This window comes from Nylanderia fulva, unplaced genomic scaffold, assembly GCF_048542155.1.
Source record: "Nylanderia fulva isolate GAGA-0341 unplaced genomic scaffold, ASM4854215v1 Scaffold114, whole genome shotgun sequence".
NCBI lineage: Eukaryota > Metazoa > Arthropoda > Insecta > Hymenoptera > Formicidae > Nylanderia > Nylanderia fulva.
This window is the reverse complement of record NW_028189346.1, coordinates 129,536-151,976: the sequence shown is the minus strand read 5'-3', so window position 1 is coordinate 151,976 and position 22,441 is coordinate 129,536. Positions and strand designations below refer to the sequence as shown.

At 41.9% G+C, this 22,441-nt stretch overlaps 2 protein-coding genes and 1 pseudogene across 2 annotated transcripts; all 3 read left to right on the top strand.

Moving 5' to 3' along the window:
- Positions 1 to 5,286: 5,286 nt before the first annotated feature.
- On the top strand, positions 5,287 to 6,645 carry LOC146724828 (uncharacterized; annotated as a pseudogene).
- An 81-nt stretch (positions 6,646 to 6,726) lies between these two features.
- On the top strand, positions 6,727 to 14,297 carry LOC146724827 (uncharacterized). The gene is made up of 4 exons (XM_085489049.1): positions 6,727 to 7,281; positions 10,990 to 12,334; positions 12,526 to 12,954; positions 13,366 to 14,297. The coding sequence occupies exons 1-4, from the start codon at positions 6,727 to 6,729 to the stop codon at positions 14,295 to 14,297; spliced, it is 3,261 nt and encodes a 1,086-aa protein (XP_085345175.1).
- A 357-nt stretch (positions 14,298 to 14,654) lies between these two features.
- LOC114933334 (uncharacterized) lies at positions 14,655 to 16,159 on the top strand. Its single transcript, XM_085489044.1, has 2 exons — positions 14,655 to 14,900; positions 15,056 to 16,159. Exons 1-2 carry the CDS (start codon positions 14,655 to 14,657, stop codon positions 16,157 to 16,159), a joined length of 1,350 nt encoding a protein of 449 aa, XP_085345170.1.
- Positions 16,160 to 22,441: the final 6,282 nt, after the last annotated feature.

Genomic DNA, 22,441 nt, shown 5'->3' with positions numbered 1-22,441 from the left:
GCGAGTCTCCGCGGTCTGCATGCGACGGGTGGTCCCAGTGTCGTTTCTATATAATGCCGCGTGGCATGAATCGTGACTCCCGGACGCCCGTCCGGCCTCGCGATGTCCGCGTACTGTTCCAACAATCGGTAGTACTGCGTCTCTCTCGTGATCGTCTTTACACTGGGTGCATCACACCGGATGCAACGTCCACGCGCAGTTAAGCTTGTCACTTGATCGACCAGACGCGATAATCCACTAGCAGCCCGTAATGCGCGAAAAAATCGGCGCCGATTATCGGCTTCGAGATGTCCGCGATTACGAACCGCCACAAAAACGCTCGCCGCAATCCAAAATTTAACTGCACTGTCTCTGTCCCGTATGTGAAAATCGGTGTGCCGTTGGCGGCTGAAAGTTCGTTGGTTGATCTCTGTCGTGGGCCTCGAACCATCTTCCGAGGATACACGCAGAAATCTGCACCCGTGTAAATCAAAAACGTCACCTTTGTCCTCGCGTCGGTCACAAATAGGCGTCGCGTACCATGGCCTAAGTCGCTCGCCGCCACTAGCAACCGGCTCCCGCGTTTCCCTGCTGCATTGAGCAGGATGCTCTGCACTGTCTAGCGTCCGCCCCGAATTGCCAGTGATACCAACACATTCCGCTGGCCGGCAAACCGCGACCTTCCGATCGTGCACAAGGGCGTAAACGCGAACGCGGATGACGTCGGTCATTATCGCGATTTCCTCGGTAGCGCTCACTGCCGATCGCCTCAATCGACTTGCGAATCGCCGTCATTTGCTCCGCAATCTCCTGCTGCATCGTCAGCCGCATCTGCGCCAGCCGCACCTTGAATCTCGTTTTCAGAGACGCAGGATCACTCGCGTTCTGACCCTGAGGCGCCGCGAATCTCGTCGCCTCCGCCACGTGGAACAGCGGCGCCCGGGTCGCCTCGACTATCGCGTCCGCGATATCCGCCAACTGTTCTGGCGTGTCCTCCGTTTGCGTTACTATATGCGGCTGAATGTAAGCCGGCAGCTGACTCAGCCAAATCGTCCGCAAAACCTGATCGCCCATTCCCAGCAAGGCTGCAAGAACTGCGACGGCTTCCGATTTCCGATCTCTTCGTGCTCGAGGAGCCTCCGAGTCTTATGCTTCTCCGATAAACTGAGCCGTTTAATTAGCTCCGATTTTAATGTTTCGTACGCACGATCCGCGGGCGGATTTGTTATCACATTGCGCACTTCGATCGTTTAGCGCAGCCCGATGGCTGTCAACGCGTAGTCAAACTTCGTCGCGTCGACCGTAACTCTGGAGGCTTGGAAACTCCGGTCGACGATGCTGAACCAGAGTTCAGGATCCGACGACGTGAATTCCGGCATCCGCATGTTCACGCAATTCACCTCAGGGGCGAGCAAAAAATACCCTGGTGGCTGCTCAAATTTCGCCGGCTGTATCCCGAGCAAATTCAACGGCATCCCGTGGAATCACGGCTGCTCAAGCACTCGTGCTTCCGGCTCTACCAGCGGAGCGTTCGGTTTCTCGTCCCGTGTCACCACCATTGCACACTATCTCACTGTACTTGATAATCCGCGCGATCGCGTCGGGGTCACCACTTAAGTTAGTGTGTGGGTGTGTGTGGTGTGAAATGAAGAGAGAGCCTAATATAGTTATAAAATAATATAATTTGTAAGGTTCACCGAGTACAAAAATCCACGGGCTACAATCTTTTCGTTATCAGTTCGCACGTCCGCACACGCTCGCGCTCGGCAGTCGAGTCTCTCTAACGTTATTTTTTTTAACGTTATTGCGACCTTCCCGATCTTTCTAAATCTTTATTTTTATTGTTTTGTTTAAAACCGTTCTTGTCTGTTTTGGAATCGTCTCTGCGACTATTGCTTGCTTTGACTTTCGTATTGTTTGCGCGCGCGAGCACACAGCTCATCGGTGGAAAACATAACAAAACCTGCCCGCGCTCTTATTGTCGTTAATTCCCTTACTTTTCTCGGAAACCAGCAGGTTCACGCGATTTGACGCCCGTTTCCGAGATGAGTCAGCTTTCTGCCGTCTAAGCAATAACAAGCCCTGTCAAACCTGTCAAATCATATTGAAACTCTTCGCTCTGAATTCATCGTAAGGCGCGTCAACCGATTCCCGCACAAGTTGCATATCTCCGCGCTACGGTGTTTATTCCGACCCCGTTGAGAGAAGAACGAGCAAAAGACGATCAGGTGCTGAGAAACGGCACCATAGTCACCGTCCAGTGACAAAAAATAAAAGAAGTATCCGAAAACCCAAGAAGCCTTCGTTACTACACCTACCATTCTTTGCTCACCAAATACCGCGCTCGTTCAGCAAACGATATCAGCCGATTAACACACATTGTCTTTTGTCTGTCTATCTCGTGTATTTTGTTTTCCCACGTATATGTCCGTATGTCTGTATTCGCGCGAGCGTTTTTCACGTTTTGTATAATTATTCTTGTGTGTCGATATAATCGCCACAAAATTAAGAACAATAAAATATTTAATGAATAAATTATACAGTAAGATAAATGACTATAACTTTGTCAGCGGATATAATTTCGTCAGGACTTCTTAAAATTAAATAAATTAAGCAATTTCGCACATGTCGACTATATTTCCCGATTTGAAACGATTTGAACACTTTATCGTCTCAATACAGAAATTTTAAACCGAAAGACGTATAATAAAGAAGAATATATATGTTTATCCTAACGCGGCGTTGCCGCGGCGCTACTGACAAGGGAAGTTCGGCAAGTGTAAAATTCAAAAAAATCTGAAACTTTGTATAAGTTTAGAGTAGATGAACCTAATCACGAAACAATTTTTTTTAGCTGCTGATATTCGGTTTTAGGGGTGCAGCATCCCCTTAAATAAAATCGGTGTTTACGTTTTCAAGCGAATATCGCCGAAATAATGAGAAATATAAAAAAATGTTTCCAGCAAAAGTTTTATGGTTTCGAAAGCTCTTTATAATGGCATGATCATATTTTGCAAAAATGTTTAATTTTTCAAAATACCCCCACCACGTATCTTTTTTTTTTAATATTTAAATTTTTCTTGCAACTAAAATTAAAATTAAAGTTTATTTCACGCCAAATTCAACCATATATAATAAAGTTGCGATCCGTAAACGTGTTTTTGAGAAATAAACTGAAAACATCCTTACAGGGTATGCTGTCAATTTTAATTCAAACATCTAAAGGTTGTATAAAAGCAGTTGTTTTTTTTGGTATTGTTAAAATATTTACTTGTTTGTCTTTTGGTACAAGTTCTATACAACCTTTAGATGTTTTTGGCTTTAGAATTTGGAAAAATTTTATTCGAAGCTTCTCTGATAATGTTATTTTAAATAATTACGATATAAATTTACATTTACGCAATAACATTATAAAATTACAGTCTTTGGCACACAATCAACTTTCTTCTCCAAGATTTCGAAATTTATTTGAATATAGTTGGTATAAAAGTGGCTATTTATCAACACGGCCTGAAAAGTTTGAAAATCCAATCAATTACTGTTATTTTAAAGAAGAAAAACATATACCGAAATGTAGCATTTGTGATAAAATGGCTTTTATACGTTGTGCATGGTGCAAAAAATACTTCTGTTTTGAACACTTCTTTGAACAATACCATTATTGTAACAATTATATAGAATAAATAATATCTTATTTTTGTAAAAACTACTATATTATTTATAAAATGTGTAATATACAAAAATCAGTTACGTGATTAGATTTATTACGAACATCTGTTTCATCGTTATCTTGTATTGCGAAAAATTACAGAGAGAAGGGGAGAAAGAGAAGTCATAGCCAAAATTAGCGGGCCGATAAAATTGACAGCATACCCTGTAAGGATGTTTTCAGTTTATTTCTCAAAAACACGTTTACGGATCGCAACTTTATTATATATGGTTGAATTTGGCGTGAAATAAACTTTAATTTTAGTTGCAAGAAAAATTTAAATATGAAAAAAAAGATACGTGGTGGGGGTATTTTGAAAAATTAAACATTTTTGCAAAATATGATCATGCCATTATAAAGAGCTTTCGAAACCATAAAACTTTTGCTGAAAACATTTTTTTATATTTCTCATTATTTCGGCGATATTCGCTTGAAAACGTAAACACCGATTTTATTTAAGGGGATGCTGCACCCCTAAAACCGAATATTAGCAGCTAAAAAAAATTGTTTCGTGATTAGGTTCATCTACTCTAAACTTATACAAAGTTTCAGATGTTTTTGAATTTTACACTTGCCGAACTTCCCTTGTGAGTAGTGGCAGTCACGCACAAGATTTAGTTACAAGCAGACGTGTCTCAAGATTATAAATTTCGATTGGTAAGTAAATTTAGTTTTATGTTCATGATTTTACATAAATTAAGTTTGGATTAAATATAGAAAAAATTTTTATTCAACTTTTTACATTATTTATTTAAATAAAGTGAGTGACGAAATTATGTGTCCTTAAATTGTCTCGTGTCTCTTATTTTATCACACTGACGAAATTAAGTGAAAATGCTTACGAAGTAATTGTAAGTTTTTACATGTGTAAAAAATATTTTAATTGTTTAACATAATTTTTTCAAAAGCGCGAATAGAGTTTACAATACTAAGATTAAATTTCGTCATAAAATTATCTTGCGTTTTATCAAAGTTATCTTTAATTTTTGAGATGTCAATTCGGTATGACGGAATTAGGTATATTGTAGTTTTTACTCGAGTGGATATAACTTCGTCAAATACATTTTCTTAATAAAAGTCTAAAAAAAGAACAAACAAACGTCATTTCATGCCAGCGTTCACTTATTCTATCCTTGAATACTACCGACAATTATTATTTGTCCTTCTTATTAACGTGGAAAAGAAATAATATTGAATGACAATATTATATCCAACTTAAATGATGTGTCCCTTATTTCGTCACTCGACAAAAATACACAGACAGAAAAAGTTACTTAATATAAAAATGTATTTATTCAAAAGGTATTAATCACACATTTATTTGTATTAAAAATTCATATTTAATTTTATTTAATTGTAAACTTTAAATTTTTAATACAAATAAATGTGTGATTAGTACCCCTCAAATAAATATTTTTTTATATTAAGTAATTTTTCTGTCAGTGTTAAATAAACTCAACTATTATGCCGTACATTTTTTATTTTACTTAATATGACAAATAATTAAACTGATTTTACTACAATAAATTTAATTAACTTAATTGCTACGTTTATTTTTTTATTTATACCTGTATCTCATTTTTATAGAAGTTTTGAAGATGGAGGAACGGAAGAAGTCCCAAATCGAAAAAAAAACCTAAACAAAATATGAATTACAACGAGCAAAACATAAAACTAGCTTTACAGCAAATTAGTAAAGGGATGTCCGTACGTAGCGCTTCGAAAGCATTTGGCATTCCCAGAACTACGCTTCAAGATAAAAAATTTGGACGACATCAACGATCAGTCGGAGCTCCTACTATATTGACACAAGATAAGGAAAAAGTTTTTACTAATTGGATAATCGAACTGGGAAAGCAAGGATTTCCAGTAACAAAAGATCAACTCTTATACAGTGTTTCCAAATACATGGCAGAGAATGGACAAAGCAATTGCTTCAAGGATGGAATTCCAGGGCGCCGATGGTATGAAAGTTTTTTAAATCGTCACAAAAACATATCCAAAAGAGTACCTCAAAATTTGTCGACGGCTAGAGCAAACATAAATGAAAAAGAAGTTCGAAATTGGCAAAAATCAAGAACTTTGTTGAAGAATATGATCTCAACCAAGTTTTAACTGACCCGAGTCGTATTTTTAATTGCGATGAAACAGCTTTTTACCTTTGTCCAAAAAATAAATTTATTCTTGCTAAAAAAAGATCTAAGCAGATTTATAATAGAACAACTAATGATGAAAAGGAATGCCTGACAGTTCTTATTGGAGCATCAGCTACTGGATGTTTAATACCACCATTAACTCTGTTCCCATACAAACGCATGCTACAGAATATTGTTGCAAAAATGCCTAAAAATTGGGGAATAGGGAGGACCGACTCAGGTTGGATGACATGCGAGGCATTTTATGAATACATAACAAATATTTTTTATCCATATTTGCAACAAAATAACGTTAAATTTCCTGTTGTCATGTTCCTTGATGAGCACTCATCCCATTTTTCTTTGCATCTAAGTACATTTTGCAGAGAAAAGGGCATTATTTTAATCGGCTTGATACCAAATGCAACGCATCTTCTGCAGCCTATGGATGTATCTCTGTTTCACCCCCTTAAGAACGAGTGGAAAAAAATAATTTATGAATGGCGAATCAATAATAACGGTGATCGCCTGAAAAGAGAGGATTTTTCAGGTTTAGTTAACAAATGTTTGCAAAGAACAGCTAAACCAGAAACAATACGCAATGGCTTTAAGATTTGTGGATTATATCCATTCAATGTAAATGCAGTGCCTTTTGAAAAACTATTAAAAACTATAGCCGATGATTCAGAAAAAACAGAAAGTGAAAAATTAGAGCCAAGAGAAAAAAATGAAGAAGATATTCACTCAAATCTGTCATTCATTGAAAATATGATAGGAGTCGAAAGATTACAAGAGTTCAAGAGATGTGAAAAGACTCAATGAAATGGCCAACCGAAAGATGAGGGTCTTTTTAATTTATGGTTAGAAATTTAAAAAAACATACCGGACTCATCACTGCAAACTATGAGTCTTTCGGAAAATCAAGAAAATCATAATATAACACTTGAGGCAAATATAAATTTTTCCGCCCTTGAACTTGATGAGAATTTCACTGCAAACGATGTAATCGACTTAGACGTAAATGCAAATGGTTCAGTTATGATTTCGACACCAAAAACAAGCTGTGCAGATAATGTACAGATTTTCGGACAATTGGATAATTCACCGATCTCCAACCTAAGAGAGCAACGAGATGAAAATGACAACTTTGAAAATTTTTATAAACAAACACTGATTACTCAAAAAAAAATATTTCCATCTCCGTTCAAAAATGCGCTTTTTTGGTCAGACACCCCAGTTTCAACAACTAAATCTGGAAAAGTTAAACGTAAAATAACTCCATCAGTAGCTGTTGCTGATGAGTTTATGGGATATCACATAAGACTAAAAAATGAAAAGGATGAAAAACTATCGAAATCGAAAGCTAAGGGTAAGAAAAAATCAAATGGGAATAAAGATGAAAATGCCAAAAATATGACTGATGTGAATACTACAGAAATAACCAAAGGTGATTATGTAGTAATTCTCTTTGAGGGTGAGAAATTCCCAGGGCTAGTACTCGATATTGAAGAAGGACCAAAGTTTAAAATAAAAACAATGGCAATGGGTGGTATGGGTATACAAAATAGATGGAAATGGCCTGATAAGAATGATATTCTAGTCTACGAAAGAGAAGAAATAGTTAAAAAAATCTTGCCACCCATGCTCTTGAATAGTAGAGGGATTTATTCTGTAAACATTGATTAATGGTATTTACATATAACGGTGATAACGGATGTAAGAAAAAATTTAATCTACAAAAGAGAAAACATTGTTAAAAAAATCTACATTTTTTAATTTTTTTACTTTACTTATGCTCTTAAATAGTAGAGAAATCTATTTCGTTTTTTTAATTTTTCAAAATGTAACAAAATGTTCTCAAAATGTAACAAATTAATATAAAAACTTACATATAATATAATTTATGTTTTATAAAAATAATAATTTATGTTTTATAAAAATAATAATTTATGTTTCGATAATATATACTTAAATGTTGATTAATGATACGTAAATATTAATGGTGATAATAGATGTAAGAAAAAAAATCTTTTAATTGACTGATGAACAAGACTGATTATTAATAAAGAGTCATTTATTTGTGTTAATTTTAATTTTCTTTTATATATCCCATATTTAAACGTCCTAATCCAATTGATGGAATGACGAAGTTGAAACCTACACAATATAGGTTGTGCCTATGCTTCACTTGTGTTATGAGACTGTCAAATTGTCAGACTGATGATAGTATATGCAATAATTTTGTGTAAAAGTTTAAAGAAAAAATTAAAAAGAAGACAAAGAAGAGTAAAAGAAGAAAATACACAGAGAAAAATATGTATATTATTATATAATATAATGTGTATGTGTTGTATATATTTTTCTATTGCTTTGTATATTTATATAATTCTATTCCTTATTTTATATTCTCCATTGTTTATTTATTTATTATTATTTATTATTTATTTATTTATTTATTTTTTTTTTATTATTTTATATAGCGTCTTATAAAAACTAAAATTCTTAGTTTGTAAAACATTTTATTTATAACCATGATTTAGGAATATGATTGTGTGTGTATGTGTGTATATAGCAAATTTATAAAAATAAATAAATGTATAAATTAATAAAAAAAACAGAGTGACAGAGATTGACAGAGAAGAAGAAAAAAAGAGAGAAAGAGAAAAGGAGGCCTATAGGAAAAGGAAAAGAGAAAAAAAGATTTTAGGAAAAGAAGAAAAAAAGAAAGAGGACGAAGGAAAAAGAAGGAAAATAATATTAGGTAAATATTGTTTAATAACTCATAAATATATTATATTTATTATTATATAATTAATATGTATTTTATATTGTTCGCGTGGAATATTGCCGCGAACGCATTGTATACGTGTCCTTAAAGATCTCCTAGAGGACCTCTGTACACAGCGCGTAAGGTATCGTCTCGCGCTCGCGATTCGGCAGTTTTCGTGCCGACGCGCCCCCCCCCCTTCACCCCCCGATCAGTGAATCGCGGAGAGAAGGAATTCGCTTCCTTCTTCTGTCGTGCGACTTCGGGATAGACGCAAGCGATTGTGAAAAGTGCGAAATATAGATTAAAGAGTTATCAAAATAAAAACTTTTGATCTTGGCTCGAATTATTGTGTTACAATAAAAATGAAATATAGACGGCAATCGGAGCCTGTGCGGATGTCATGCACAAAATTAATAAATTGAAATGAGATCTCAAATAAAACTCATTTATTAAATTCTAAACGTTTCGACCCACTTCGGGTCTTCTTCAGTAGCTACAACATACAAAAAATTCAAGAAATCAAAGATAGTCTTTACAATTATAAAAATATAAACCTCATATACATACAATCCGCAAAACAAATTAAATGTTATTTTCCTCCCTATTCACACTGTCCGGCCGGAGTGTCTCCCTAACGGTGACCATCGTCAGGAAGGAAGCAGAGCATATAAGTGACTCCCTTACCAACACTAATCAAAGTCACAACAACATTGTATAAATTAGACATAGAAAAATCACAAGAATTAAAATTTAAAAATCGGAGAGATCACTCACCCCGGCAGTAAAAACAAAGAGAAGACAATGCTACACGTGACACATCACTTTGACGACTGTGCGGTATTCTACCTCGGCACAATCGATACATATATACGCAAAAAAACCCAAAAAATAAAAATAAAAATAAAATATAAAATAAAAACACCTAAAACTTATCGGCGCTCATATCGAAGGTCTAACAAAACACAGATATACATGATCACAGAGCTAGATTTTGGTCAATTTTTCAATTAAAGAATCAAACATATTATTTAATTTATCGGTGTCGCTGTGTAAATTTATACTATTCCTCTGACGTTTTATGTGGATCATTTCCGATATCAAACGTTTGCCCAAAAAAAGCTCTTCGTCCAAGACTTTTATATCCTCCCAATTAAAATCATGATTCAGCAATCTATGCTCCGATATAACTGATAATTGTGACGCGTTTCTTTTTATATTGTTACGGTGTTCTTCCGTCCTAGTTTTTAATAATCTACCCGTCTGCCCTACGTACGACGCATCACAATTCATACAATCAATTTTGTAAACTACATTGTTATGGAGTTCTCTTGGTAACTTATCCTTGTGTACTTTAAAGAGTTATCGTTTCGTTAACCACGCGTGTGATTTATTATCCAGCTCACTGTCTTTCGTCTTACTATAATAACGTCACTTTCTCTTCGGAGTGCCTGCCGCGAACGGCAAGTGCGCTATCATAATTTTTGGTCCTTCGAGCCAGATCTCCAACGGCTTTGGAATTCGGAGCAAGGACGAGGAAAAGGCCGGTGACTCGACACGTGGTTTTAGGAGCCATCTTGGATCTGAACGGCTTTCCGACGGATATTCCGTCTATCCTGTGAACATTTTAGCATTAGTACGCGTGTGGACGTGAACTTCCAAGTGCTTAGACGCATCCGCGCAGAAGACTCCGCGAGGACGTGACCGTGCTGAGCACCAGGAGTCGATTTCCAGAGTTTTTGCTCTCGCCCACCCGCTGTGTTACCGCGAGTGCAGTGAACATATCCCCGCGCAGACGAATCCGTGGCATCGAGGCGTCATATTCCAAGGCGGAAACGAGCCCGGAACATACGAGAAGACGGCGGAACGTGAACATCGTCCCCGAGTACAGCACCCCCTCTCCCCCGCAACCAACAGCTGCGCGAGTTCGAGAAGAGGGGATCGGCGCGGTGAGGGACGTTACCGGCATCTACGTCTCACGCATCCGTCTGTCTCACACAGGTGTCTCGCTCGTACACTCACGGTAGGAGATCTATCGCGCGCTCTCTCTTACAACCAGACGCTCCGGCAAGCAGCGTTCTCGGTCGCACGCACGCGAACGTGCATGCTACAGCGTGCCCTGTATTGGACGCTCACTCGCACTCGCCACGGCTCGTGTTCTCTCGCGACCAACGGACGCTCGTGCGGTATTTACTATCTCTTCTTCTTAGTTCGCATTATTTACTCGCGTTCGAACTCTCATCGGCTTTTTCTTTCTCTCTTATTTTTACTCGAAAAGCGCGCAAAACAACACGCGCCGTAACTTTTTTGTTGTTGCGCGCTCGCCGTTCTCATCATGCCGATCGACAAGGCGGAAGTCACGATCGAAGCGCGATCACGATCTGATCGCCAATTTTCAGGCGAATACTTCCAAGCAAAAGGCAGCGAAGGACACGACGCTGAGCGACTATCAAACTCGGGATCGCTTCCTTGAAGGTTATTGGAGCGGCTTTCAGGCAAGAGATTACCAGCTCTATCCGTATGCTGAGGAACTCAAAGGCCTCACGTACTTCAAGGACAATCTGTATGAGTCCGGGATGACGGCCTATCTGTCGACTAAGTCGTGGCTAACCGAGCGCATTGCCGCGAAGACGATGCCTGTATTGCCCGTTAGAACAGTATCAAGCGCTGCACTTTTAGCTTCGCTTTTTCCGCTTGAACGCGTCAAGCTTCCGAAATTCGACGGGACTCAGAGAGACTGGCAGAGTTTTAAGAGTAAATTTCAATCACTTGTTTTAAATGAGCCAAACATAAGCGCGGTTATTAAATTTCAGCATCTTCTCAACTCACTGAAAGGAGATGCTAAAGGCAAACTCAGAGGACTAGAGGTCACGGGAGATAATTGTATCACTGCCTGGGAGTCGCTCTGCAGTCGGTACGACAACATCTTTCTGAGATTCTCTACTCATTTCAATGCGTTGCTCGTGCTGCTTTCGTCGGCCAAGGAGACAAACGCGCATTTGAGTAACCTTCTCAATACGACGAACGAGAGCATCAACGTTGAGCACTGGGACATGGTGTTCATCCAATGCATTGAGTCCAAGTTAGCTCCTGCCTCACACATGAACTGGGCAAAGCAAATCGAGACCATTCAGGATGGATTCTTCCCGAAATTCGACCTTTTCAAGAAATTTCTTGAAAATCGGATTCAGACCTTGAACAAAATCGAGGCAATATCTCAGGCGTCAGCTGATTCCAAGATCAAATTTTCCAGCAGCCAACAAGGAAGCTCATCTAATAAGCAACCGAAGGGGAAGAGCACCGCGGTTCACACGACGGTCTCACCTTCAAAGTCAGGCTCAAAGTCGAGATCATCAGACTCTGTGTCCTGCGCTCATTGCCAAGGATCGCATTTCGTCAGCAAGTGCAAAAGCTTTGCCTCTCTCTCGCAGGGCAAACAAAAGCACCTTGTTGTCAGCAAGGGTCTATGTACGAATTGCTTCAGCAGTCATCACAAGGTCGACGACTGCAAATCTCAAAGACGTTGTCTCGTGTGCGCGGGTCTGCATTACACGCGACTTTATCAGGACGGGCAGCCTTCCGGATCTACAACGCAACACCTCTCCGAATTCTCAGGAAAAACCACAGCGCATGTGGTCACATCCAGCACACCTCAGATCTTCAGCGAGTTCTGCGGCACGAATCAGCTTCTAGCTACGGCCGTGGTCACATTGCAATCTGAGACCGGGGTGTCTCTAACTGCGCGTGTGCTTCTGGATTCTTGGCAGAGCAATGCATTGTTTCGGACTACGTTGTCCGGGCGCTCAACTTGAAGCGCAACCCCGTTCACGTCATTGTCAATGGCACGGGCGGCACTACAAACGCCGTTGCTCAGAGTCGAGTGGAACTCACTCTGAAATCGCAACGCAATACTGACTTTTCTCTCAATTTCTCAGCTCTGGTGTTGAAGAGGGTCTCCAATCTGGTGCCCAGGAGGCGGGTCAAGCCTCAGGAGAGATGGAGCCTTGGAGACGGCCTTCATCTAGCCGACCCTTATTTCGGGTCGCCCAGCAGAGTAAACTGCATTCTCAGCTCGGCAGTTTTCGGCGCCACGATACTGCCTGGAATTAGAAGGGCTGCCAATCCTCTTCAAGCTCCGGTAGCACAAGAGACTGTCTTCGGTTGGGTCCTCTTGGGCAGTGCTGGGCCGGTCGACGATCGCAGTGACGCGACGTCCGTGCATCACATCTCCGTCGACCACGAGCTTACTAAGGCCGTGGCCAGGTTCTGGGAAGCCGAAGAGCTTCCGCGTGTGCATCGGCTGGCGCCTGACGACCAGGAGTGCTGGGACCACTTCAAAAAGTCATCCTTTCGTAACGAGGAAGGTCATTACGTTCTACCGCTTTCCTTCTTCGAAACCCCTCGATTTGTTGGCATCGATACTACTGCGCTGTATGAAGCGCCTCGAGCGTTGATTTGCCAAACAACCCGACGTCGCGGCCGCATACTTTGCCTTCATGCGCGAGTACCTCGACCTCGGCCATATGCAGGCGGTGCCAGAGAGCGAGCTGGAAGCCAACCAAGTCTACTATCTGCCACATCATCCTGTTTCCAAGAAGGATTGTGACAAAATCCGATTCGTTTTTAATGGCTCTCAGAAGGACGCCCTGAGAGTCTTTCTCAATTCCAGGCTTCATGCTGGCCCCAAGTTGCAGGAGAACCTTGTAGTCGTGTTGTTGAGATAATGCTTCCTTTAATACGCGTTCACCTGTGACGTGGTGAAAATGTTCCGGCAGATGTTGATCCACTTGCAGGATCTGGACTGGCAGCGCATCTTCTGGAGGTTCTCACCCGAGACGCCGTTGCTTGCGTACCGCCTGCGCACGGTAACGTACGGCACGGCCTCGGCCCCTTTCCACGCCAACGCCTGCCTGTTGGATCTTGCCGAGGCGGAGGCGCATCGCTTTTCACGAGGGTCCAAGCTGCTCCAAAAAATCGCTATGTCGACGATTTTTTGGCTGGGGAAGACACACTCGAAGAGGCAGCAGCTGCTAAGTCTGAGCTTGTTGGCATCCTGTCCTCAACAGGAATGGCGGTAGACAAATGGGCTGCAAACCACGCCGACCTTCTCGGCACAGCTGAGCCGCTATATCACCGAAGGCTCACTGAGATCGACACGGTCTCAACTCTGGGCTTGAAGTGGCTACCCCACACGGACGTCTTCAATTTCGAAGTGCGACTTCCGTCCTCACCTTCTGCAGTGACGAAACGCACAATTCTCTCTCAAATTGCGACGCTGTTTGATCCGGTACGCTGGGTCTCTCTAGTGGTCATACGGGCGAAGTTGCTTCTGCAGATCCTGTGGCTTCAGGGTGCAGACTGGGACGCTCAGGTCACAGGCGACCTTGAACAGTCTTGGCTCACGTATCGGACGGAATTGGCGGATCTGAAGGCAATTGAGATTCCACGCTGGCTGGGTACCACTGGATCAACGGAGTGGCATCTTCACGGTTTCTGCGACGCCTCCGAGCGCGCGTTCGCAGCAGCCATCTACGTCGTGGTACCAGCAGCATCACGGTCTCGGCTGTTGATGGCCAAATTAAAGGTCGCACCTCTAAAGGTTGTTAGCCTTCCCGAACTCGAGCTATGTGGAGCTTCTCTTCTTGCGCAGCTGATCGTCTGCACTCTGCCGCAACTGGAAGCTCAACCGACGCAGATTCACTGCTGATGAGACTCTCAAGTAGTCCTGTCGTGGCTACAATCGCATCCATTAAAATGGAAGGCATACGTGGCGAACCGGGTCAGCGAGATCGCCATTTTCTTACCCACTGCTGCTTGGCGCCACGTCAGATCGGCTCACAATTCCGCGAACCTGGCAACCAGAGGATGCTCTTCCCGGCAGCTGCAGGGATTCGGGATCGGGTGGAGAGGACCTGAGTGGCTGACACGACCGCAGGCCGAATGGCCCTCCAGGCCTATCCTCGAAGCCACGAAGTTGGAGTTGCGCAGCCTAAACAACGTTTGGCTGGCGCAACCGGACCTACCATTTTTCGACTGGCTGCAAAAGTTCTCGTCTTTTGACAAGATGAGCGCGATTCTTGCCTACGTACATCGCTGGCGATTAAACTCAAAGCTAGCGAAATCTGATCGCCGCAAGGGCCTTCTGTTCTTGCGGGAGTTATCTTTCGGATTGGTGACGCTTCTCAGGTTGGTGCAGATGGAGACCTTTTCGGAGGAGTTCCAGAGCCTTGCCTCAAAGGGGGGGGGGGTCCGTGTCAACAGTCCCCTTCGTAAACTCCTACTCTTCGTCGACACTCAAGGTCTGCTCCGTGTCGGTGGCAGGCTCCAGAATTCCTTCCTCTCGGAATCCGAAAAGCATCCGATCATCCTCCCTAAGATCATCACGTCACCGTCCTACTTATACGCAGAACCCACATATCTACGTTACATGGGAACTACCGTTTGGTGCACAATTATCTGTTGCAGAAATATTGGATCCTGCGTGCCAATACCATCATTCGGCGCATTGTACGAAATTGCGTCAGGTGCACTCGTCACAACGCCATCACCCTCGAGCAGCAAATGGCGCCGCTGCCGGCCATCCGAGCCAAACCGGCTCTGCCATTTGCGCACTTTGGAGTCGACTTCGCCGGCTACTTCTGCGTAAAGGCCTCATCTGGGCGAGGGCAGAAGACCTCTAAGGGATACGTGGCAGTGTTCGTGTGCCTCGTCGTCAAGACCATTCATCTGGAGCTGGTCTCTGATCTGACGACTGACGCGTTCCTGGCGGCATATCGTCGCTTCACCGCCCGGCGTGGACTCTGTCAGGTCATTTACTCTGACAACGGCATCACCTTTAAGGGCAGCGAGGCCGAGCTACATAGACTCTTTTCGGAGACCTCCGCCACCGGTCAGGCCGTAGCGGCTGCCGTGACGTCGGATGGAGTGGAGTGGCGATACATCTCCCCTCGAGCTCTAAGCTTTGGGGGCATCTGGGAGTCCAACGTCAGGTCGATAAAGCGTCATCTTTACAGAATCATTGGCAACTCTAAGCTCACGTACAAGCAGCTGTCTACCGTGCTGGCCAGCACAAAGGCCTGTCTTAACTCCCGGCCGATCAGCGCGCTCAGCTCGGATCCGAACAACGCCTCAGCATTGACGCCCGGACAGTTCATCATCGGGAGGCTCCTCGTTGCTCCCCCGGAATCTTTCACGGAGATCAATCAGCCGGGGCAACAATGTTCCGGATGGCGTCCGCTGCAGCTCATGAGGAATCACTTCTGGCAGCGCTGGAGGTACCTGGCGGAGTACCTGGCTCAGCTGCAACAGCGGTCCAAATGGCTCAAGCCAAATCGACAGCTTCAGGTGGGCGACTTGGTCCTCTTCAAGGACAAGCTGGCCCCTCCGACGAAGTGGCTGTTGGCCAGAGTGGTGCGACTTCATCCTGAACAGAATGGACTGACGAGAGTCGCCACCATTCGCACATCGGCTTCGGAGTTGGTGCAATCCAATAACCTCATCTTGCTGCCAGTGCACGAAAAGACCATCTCCAATTTTAGTCAATTCGAGTCATTCATGGCGGTGTATTAGCTTCAAGATATGCGAACTTTTTGAGTGTAACTATTTTAAACGAGTTTAGTTTGCGAATTGTACGCGCGATGTTTCTGATTTGCGATAGTCACCGCGTTGAATCTTTGAATCCTGCGCGTATTCTAGTTCCGAAATTATATCATATTATTGTTTTCCTTTTAGTTTTAGATTTAATTCAAATGTGCAATTTTAATTTTACAGTCATTCTAAAGGTATTATCGGAGAATTTATAATTTTTAAGTTCTTTCATTCTCGGGTTTCATGTACGCAACCCTCTTAATTATTGTGATCATATCGAGTCAATTTATCATTGCTGTATCAATCGCTCGAACTTAATACTTCGAGCGATGGCGAGCGGAATGTTCGCGTGGAATATTGCCGCGAACGCATTGTATACGTGTCCTTAAGGATCTCCTAGAGGACCTTTGTACACAGCGCGTAAGGTATCGTCTTGCGCTCGCAATTCGGCAGTTTTCGTGCCGACGCGCCCCCCTCCCTTCTCCCCCTGATCAGTGAATCACGGAGAGAAGGAATTCGCTTCCTTCTTCTGTCGTGCGACTTTGGGATAGACGCAAGCGATTGTGAAAAGTGCGAAATATAGATTAAAGAGTTATCGTTTCGTTAACCACGCGTGTGATTTATCATCCAGCTCACTGTCCCTCGTCCTACTATAATAACATCACTTTCTCTTCGGAGTGCCTGCCGCGAACGGCAAGTGCGCTACCAATATATATATGTAAATGTTTTATTTATATAGTTGAAGAAAATATGTGCAAATAAGCCTACTGTAAATAAGATTACAGTGGTAGATAAAAAAAGAAGAGAAATAAAGCGGAGAGAAAAAAGAGCGTTTTACTTAAAGTCTAAGAAGATAAAGAATAAACTAAAAAGAAAGAGGAAAAAGAAAGAGAAAAAAAACGAAAAATATAATATTAAGTAATAATAATTTATAAAATAAATTGTTAAGTATATAATGCAGTATTTAACTTGTATACTTGAATAACTTTTAAATTATATTTTGCATAAAAAATTGTTTGATTTGGAAAAAATTACTACATAACTTTTTTTATTTTGTAACTGAAAAAGTTTTTTTTGTAACTGAAAAAGTTTCAAAAATTTAAATATCAACTTCGTTTTTTTTTAAATGTAGAAGCTATTTTAATTTTTTTTATGTAAATCGATTATTTATTTTTCGTAATATTTTGAATAAAAAGTATAAAGGTTAAAAAAATAGAAATTAGATGATATAAATATATATACAAAGTATATATATATATATATTCAATTCAATTCTTTATTCTTCAATATAAAAAAACCTGTTAATCTCGGCTCGAATTATTGTGTTACAATAAAAATAAATTCTTGACGGCAATCGGAGCCTGTGCGGATGACATGCACAAAATTAATAAATTAAATTCATCAAAGTATACAAGAATAAGTTACCAAGGGAACTCCATAATAATGTAGTTTATAAAATTGATTGTATGGATTGTGATGCGTCGTATGTAGGGCAGACGGGTAGATTGTTGAAAACTAGGATGAAAGAACATCGCAGCAACATAAAAAGAAACGCGTCACAATTATCAGTCATATCGGAACATAGATTATTGAACCATGAATTTAATTGGGAGGATGTAAAAATCTTGGACGAGGAGCCTTTTTTAGGTAAACGTTTGATATCCGAAATGATCCACATAAAGCGTCAGAAGAATAGTTTAAATTTACATAGCGACACCGACAAATTAAACGAGAATTTTGATCTGTCAATTGAAAAATTTACCAAAATCTAGCTTTGTGATTATACATAACCGGATTTTTTCGTTAGACCTTTGACATGAGTGCCGATAAGTATTAGTTGTTTTTATTTTTATTTTCATATTTTATTTTTATATTTGTTTTTTTTTGCGTATATATGTATCGACTGTGTCGAGGTAGAATACCGCACAGTCGTTAGAGTGATGTGTCACGTGTAGCATCGTCTTCTCTCTGTTTTTGCTGTCGGGGTGAGTGTTCTTCCCGGTTTTTAATTTATAATTCTTGTGAATTTTATACGTTTAATTTATACTATGTTGATTAGTGTTGGTAAGGGAGTCACTGCTCTGCTTCCTTCCTGACGATGATCACCGTTAGGGAGACACTCCGACGGCCGGACGGTTTGAATAGGGAGGAGAATGATATTTAATTTATTTGCGGATTGTATGTATACGAGTTTTATAATTTTCTGATTGTACCAATCATCTTTTATTTTTGTTTCTTTGTATTTTGCAGCTACTGAAGAAGACCCGAAGTGGGTCGAAACGTTTAGAATTTAATAAATGAGTTTGATTTAAGATCTCATTTTAATTTATTAATTTTGTGCATGTCATCCGCACAGGCTCCGATTGCCGTCAAGAATTTATTTTTCTTTATTCTTCCCCTGAGGGATTGAAGGCGCTTTTGCAGGAGCGTTCCCACACCTTACACAAACTCTTACAATCTTTACTTATATCTACTTTTATCTCTACTCTTACATCTAATTTACAAATAACTTAATTCTACCTTAACCTACTTATCTACTACTTTAGAGAGAGAAAGAGCCGTCCCTACCTATCGCTTCGGCTTCCGATTCCCCATATATTCTCCACCATCTCATTCATACCTCACTCATTCTCCTCCTTATATTTCCTTCCTCCTTTTCCCCTCCCTCCCCCTTTTCTTCCGTTCTTCCCTCTTCCCTCTTTTTCTCTATTTCTCTCATCCATCCTTCCCCTTCTCCTCCTTCCTGCAATATTTCCTTCATTCTTTCCCACCAGTTTCCCTTCTCCCCTTCTCCCCCACATTCTCCTATCACATGCTCCCATGTTTCTTCTTCTATCCCACATAACCTACATCTTCTTTTCTCCTCTTTTTCCCAGTATCTTGCCCCTCTCATCTCATTGTTCATTCTGAACCTAACTATCCTTCTCCATCTATTTTCCCCCCATCCCTTTCTCAGGTATTCCGGTAAACCCTCCTCCTTCCATTCCCCATACCATCTATTATATCTCGACTCTCTTATCCTCTCCCATCTTTCCTCCTTTTGCCTTTCCCTGTCTTTCTGCTCCCACCCCTCATATACTTCTTCTCTTCTTCCCCTTTTTTCCTCCATCTCTTTCCTTTCTAATCCTCTTTCTTCCCAGAATTTCTCCCTCTCTTCCTCCCACATCGTTCTTTCCTTTCCTCCTCTTATCCTCTCTTTCATATCCTCAAAACATTTCTTCGCTAAACTTCCTCCCCTTCCTTCCTCCAACTTCCTCTCATACCCTACCGCCCTCCTTCCTGCCCTTATCCTAAATTTGTCTTTTCCTATCTCCTCTCTTACCATATACCCCGGCGTGCACCAGTCTACTCCTAACGTCCATCTAATCCATCGCTCCTGCATTGCCTCCACCTCTCTCCTCTCCTTCCATCCCCATATTTCCGCCCCATATTCCAACACCGTCCCCACCAACCTTTCCATTAGCCATACTCTTTTCATCCAGTCTCCTGCAAACTTTCTCTTTCCCATTCCCCACACCTGTCTTATCACCGCTCCTGCTTTCCTAACTCTGTTTTTTACCTGCGCCTCCTGCCCCCCGTTCCTCTGTAGCTTATACCCTAAATATGTAAATTCTTTCACTTCCTCTAACCTTTTTTCTTTCCATCTCTACTCCACTCTCTTCATTCTTCCTCCTCCCTTTTTAAACCTCATTACCTTTGTCTTATCCACATTCACTTCTAACCTTTTCTTGTCCATATAACTCTCCATTTTCCCCAACATATGTATCATTCCTTCCTCATCCTCCGCCAACAGTACCATGTCATCTGCGTACGCCAAACAATGCACCTTTTCCCCTCCCAGTTTTACCCCCCCCCAACCTCCTTTTTTTAGCACTTCCTCTATATCCGCTATCAGCAAACTGAATAAGTGCGGACTCATTGGGCAACCTTGCCTCACCTCCCTTGCCGTCCAAAAATTTTCTCCCTCCTCCTTCCCCACTCTTACCTTACTCCTCGTTTCCCTGTACACCTCTTCTATCCTACTCCTTAAACCCTCCCTCACTCCCCTCCTCTTCATTGCCTCCATTAACACCTCCCTATCTACCGAATCAAACGCCGCCTTCAGGTCCATAAATGCCGCGACTACCTTTCCTCCCTTCTTATTTACCCTCTTATTCACCAGATAATTCAACACATAGATACTATCCATCACCCCCATTCCCTTCCTAAAACCTGTCTGACTCTCCGGTATCATATTCTTCCCCTCCATTTCTTCCTTTAACCTTTTAGTTAAAATCCCCACGTATACCTTGCATAGCGTTGGCATCAATGTCACTCCTCTATAGTTTTCCACTTTATTCCCCGTTCCCCTTTTCAACAGTGGCACTATTATCCCTTCTTTCCACCTCTCCGGCCATCCTTCTCCTCTCCATACTCTGTTGCACATTTCCCATACCCACTCTTCTACCCTCTCCCCTCCATATTTCCATACCTCACTTGGTATCCCATCCTCCCCCGCTGCTTTTCCTTTCTTCAGTTTTCCCAGCATTCTCTTCACTTCCTCCCTGCTTATCTCCTGCTCCTCATCCCTCTCCCTTTTTTCTTTTCCTCCTCTTACCACTTTTACCTCTATCCCTCCCAATAAATCCATAAAGTATTCCTTCCATTCCTCCGCCTTTATTTCCTCATTCACCCCTTCTCTCTTTTTCCTTTCCCTGTTAATAATCTTCCATACCTCTCCTTCCGTTCTTGCCTCTATCGCCTCCTTGTACCATCTTAGCCTCTCCTCCTCCCTTTTTTCTTTACACATTAGCTTATATTCCGCCCTTACTTTTCTATATCCTTCTCCTCCTCCTCCTTTTTTCCTCCATTCCCTTAACTTTTTCCTCATTTCTTTCCTCTTCTTCTCACATTCCTCGTCCCACCACCCTTTCCTTTTCCCTTATCCACTCTCTTTTTCTCCTTCTCTCAATTCCTCTTCTATTCTTCCTATTTTTTCCTCTAGCTCCTCTTCAATCCCCTCCTTCCACCCCTCTCCCCACTCTATTTCCTCTCTTATTCTTTCTCCTCCCCTCTTTGTCCATCTCCCTCTTTTTCTTATTCCTTTTCCCTCCCCCCTTTTCCCTTTTCAGCTCCTCCTCTTCTTTCTAGCGTTACAATCAATGGGTGATGGTCCGATTCTATGTTATCTCCCACCTCCATTCTCTTTATCCTTTCTTTTACTCTATCCTCTCCCACCACGTAATCTATCACCGATTCCCCTCTTCCTCCTGTGTATGTGTACTCTCTCTTCCTATCCCCTCTTATCCCTCCATTAAAGATTCCCCATCCTACCTCTTCCAACTCTTTTATCAACTTCTTCCCTTCCTCATTAACTTTCTTGTCCTTCGATCTTCTTTCTTCTTCCTCCTCCCCTCCTATCACCCCCCCCTTCTACCTGTCTTTGCGTTGAAATCTCCTCCCAAAATCGTCCAATTATTTTCTTCTTTCTCTTCCATCCATTCCTTCATTTCCTCCAATTTTCTTTCCATGTCCCCGTTGATGTATACGCCTATTACCCTCCACTTCTCTCTTCCTACTTCTAAATCCGCCATCATTATTCCCTCCGCCTTTTCTCCCATTCCTGATACTTTTATCTTCCCCCTCTCCTCCTTTACCCCCATGATCATTCCCCCCATCGGTCTTCCTTTCTTCTTTCTCCTCTTTGCTGCTTGCTTCTCCCATCTATATCCTTTCGGTTACCTCTTTTTAATCGCCTCCCACCCCCTTTCCTCTATCCATGTTTCCATCATCACCACCACCTCCCAATCTTCTATTCCCTTCCAGAACTTTTCTTCCTTATTCTTCAGCCCTGCCACATTCCAAAAACCTATTTTCCATTCCTCTCTTACTTCTCCTCCTATTTCCTTTCTCTCCTGTTCCTTTCTCCTTTCTGCCTCCGTCTCCCTTTCTCCTTCCTCCTTTCTCTTCTTACTATTGTTCTCCCCTCCTCCTTTCCTCCTTTCTTCTCTTCTCCCTTCTTTTATCCCTTTTTTTCCTCCATTTCTGTCTTCATACCCCCTTCTTCCACCCTCCTTTTCTCTATACCTTCTCTAATTTCTCCTTTCCAGTTTTTAAGCACACCTTCCTCCTCTTCCCATCTCCACCATACATCATTGATTTTTATCCTTCCATAGCTCGTCCATACATTGTTTCCTTTCCTCCTTTCTATCTCCGCGATCTCCATTAGTCTCCATTTTATCTTTCTCTCTTCCCATGTTAAATCATCTTCTATGCTCACCTTCT

What these genes read in the sequence shown, in the direction of transcription:
- LOC146724827 (XM_085489049.1), top strand. Translation starts at nt 6,727, where the DNA reads ATGAGTCTTTCGGAAAATCAAGAAAATCATAATATAACACTTGAGGCA. An exon ending in TAACCAAAGGTGATTATGTA is followed by an intron (nt 7,282 to 10,989) that starts GTAATTCTCTTT and finishes GCCAATTTTCAG; the next exon opens with GCGAATACTTCCAAGCAAAA. An exon ending in CGGGGTGTCTCTAACTGCGC is followed by an intron (nt 12,335 to 12,525) that starts GTGTGCTTCTGG and finishes TCAATTTCTCAG; the next exon opens with CTCTGGTGTTGAAGAGGGTC.
- LOC114933334 (XM_085489044.1), top strand. Translation starts at nt 14,655, where the DNA reads ATGAGCGCGATTCTTGCCTACGTACATCGCTGGCGATTAAACTCAAAG. An exon ending in ACACTCAAGGTCTGCTCCGT is followed by an intron (nt 14,901 to 15,055) that starts GTCGGTGGCAGG and finishes TATCTGTTGCAG; the next exon opens with AAATATTGGATCCTGCGTGC.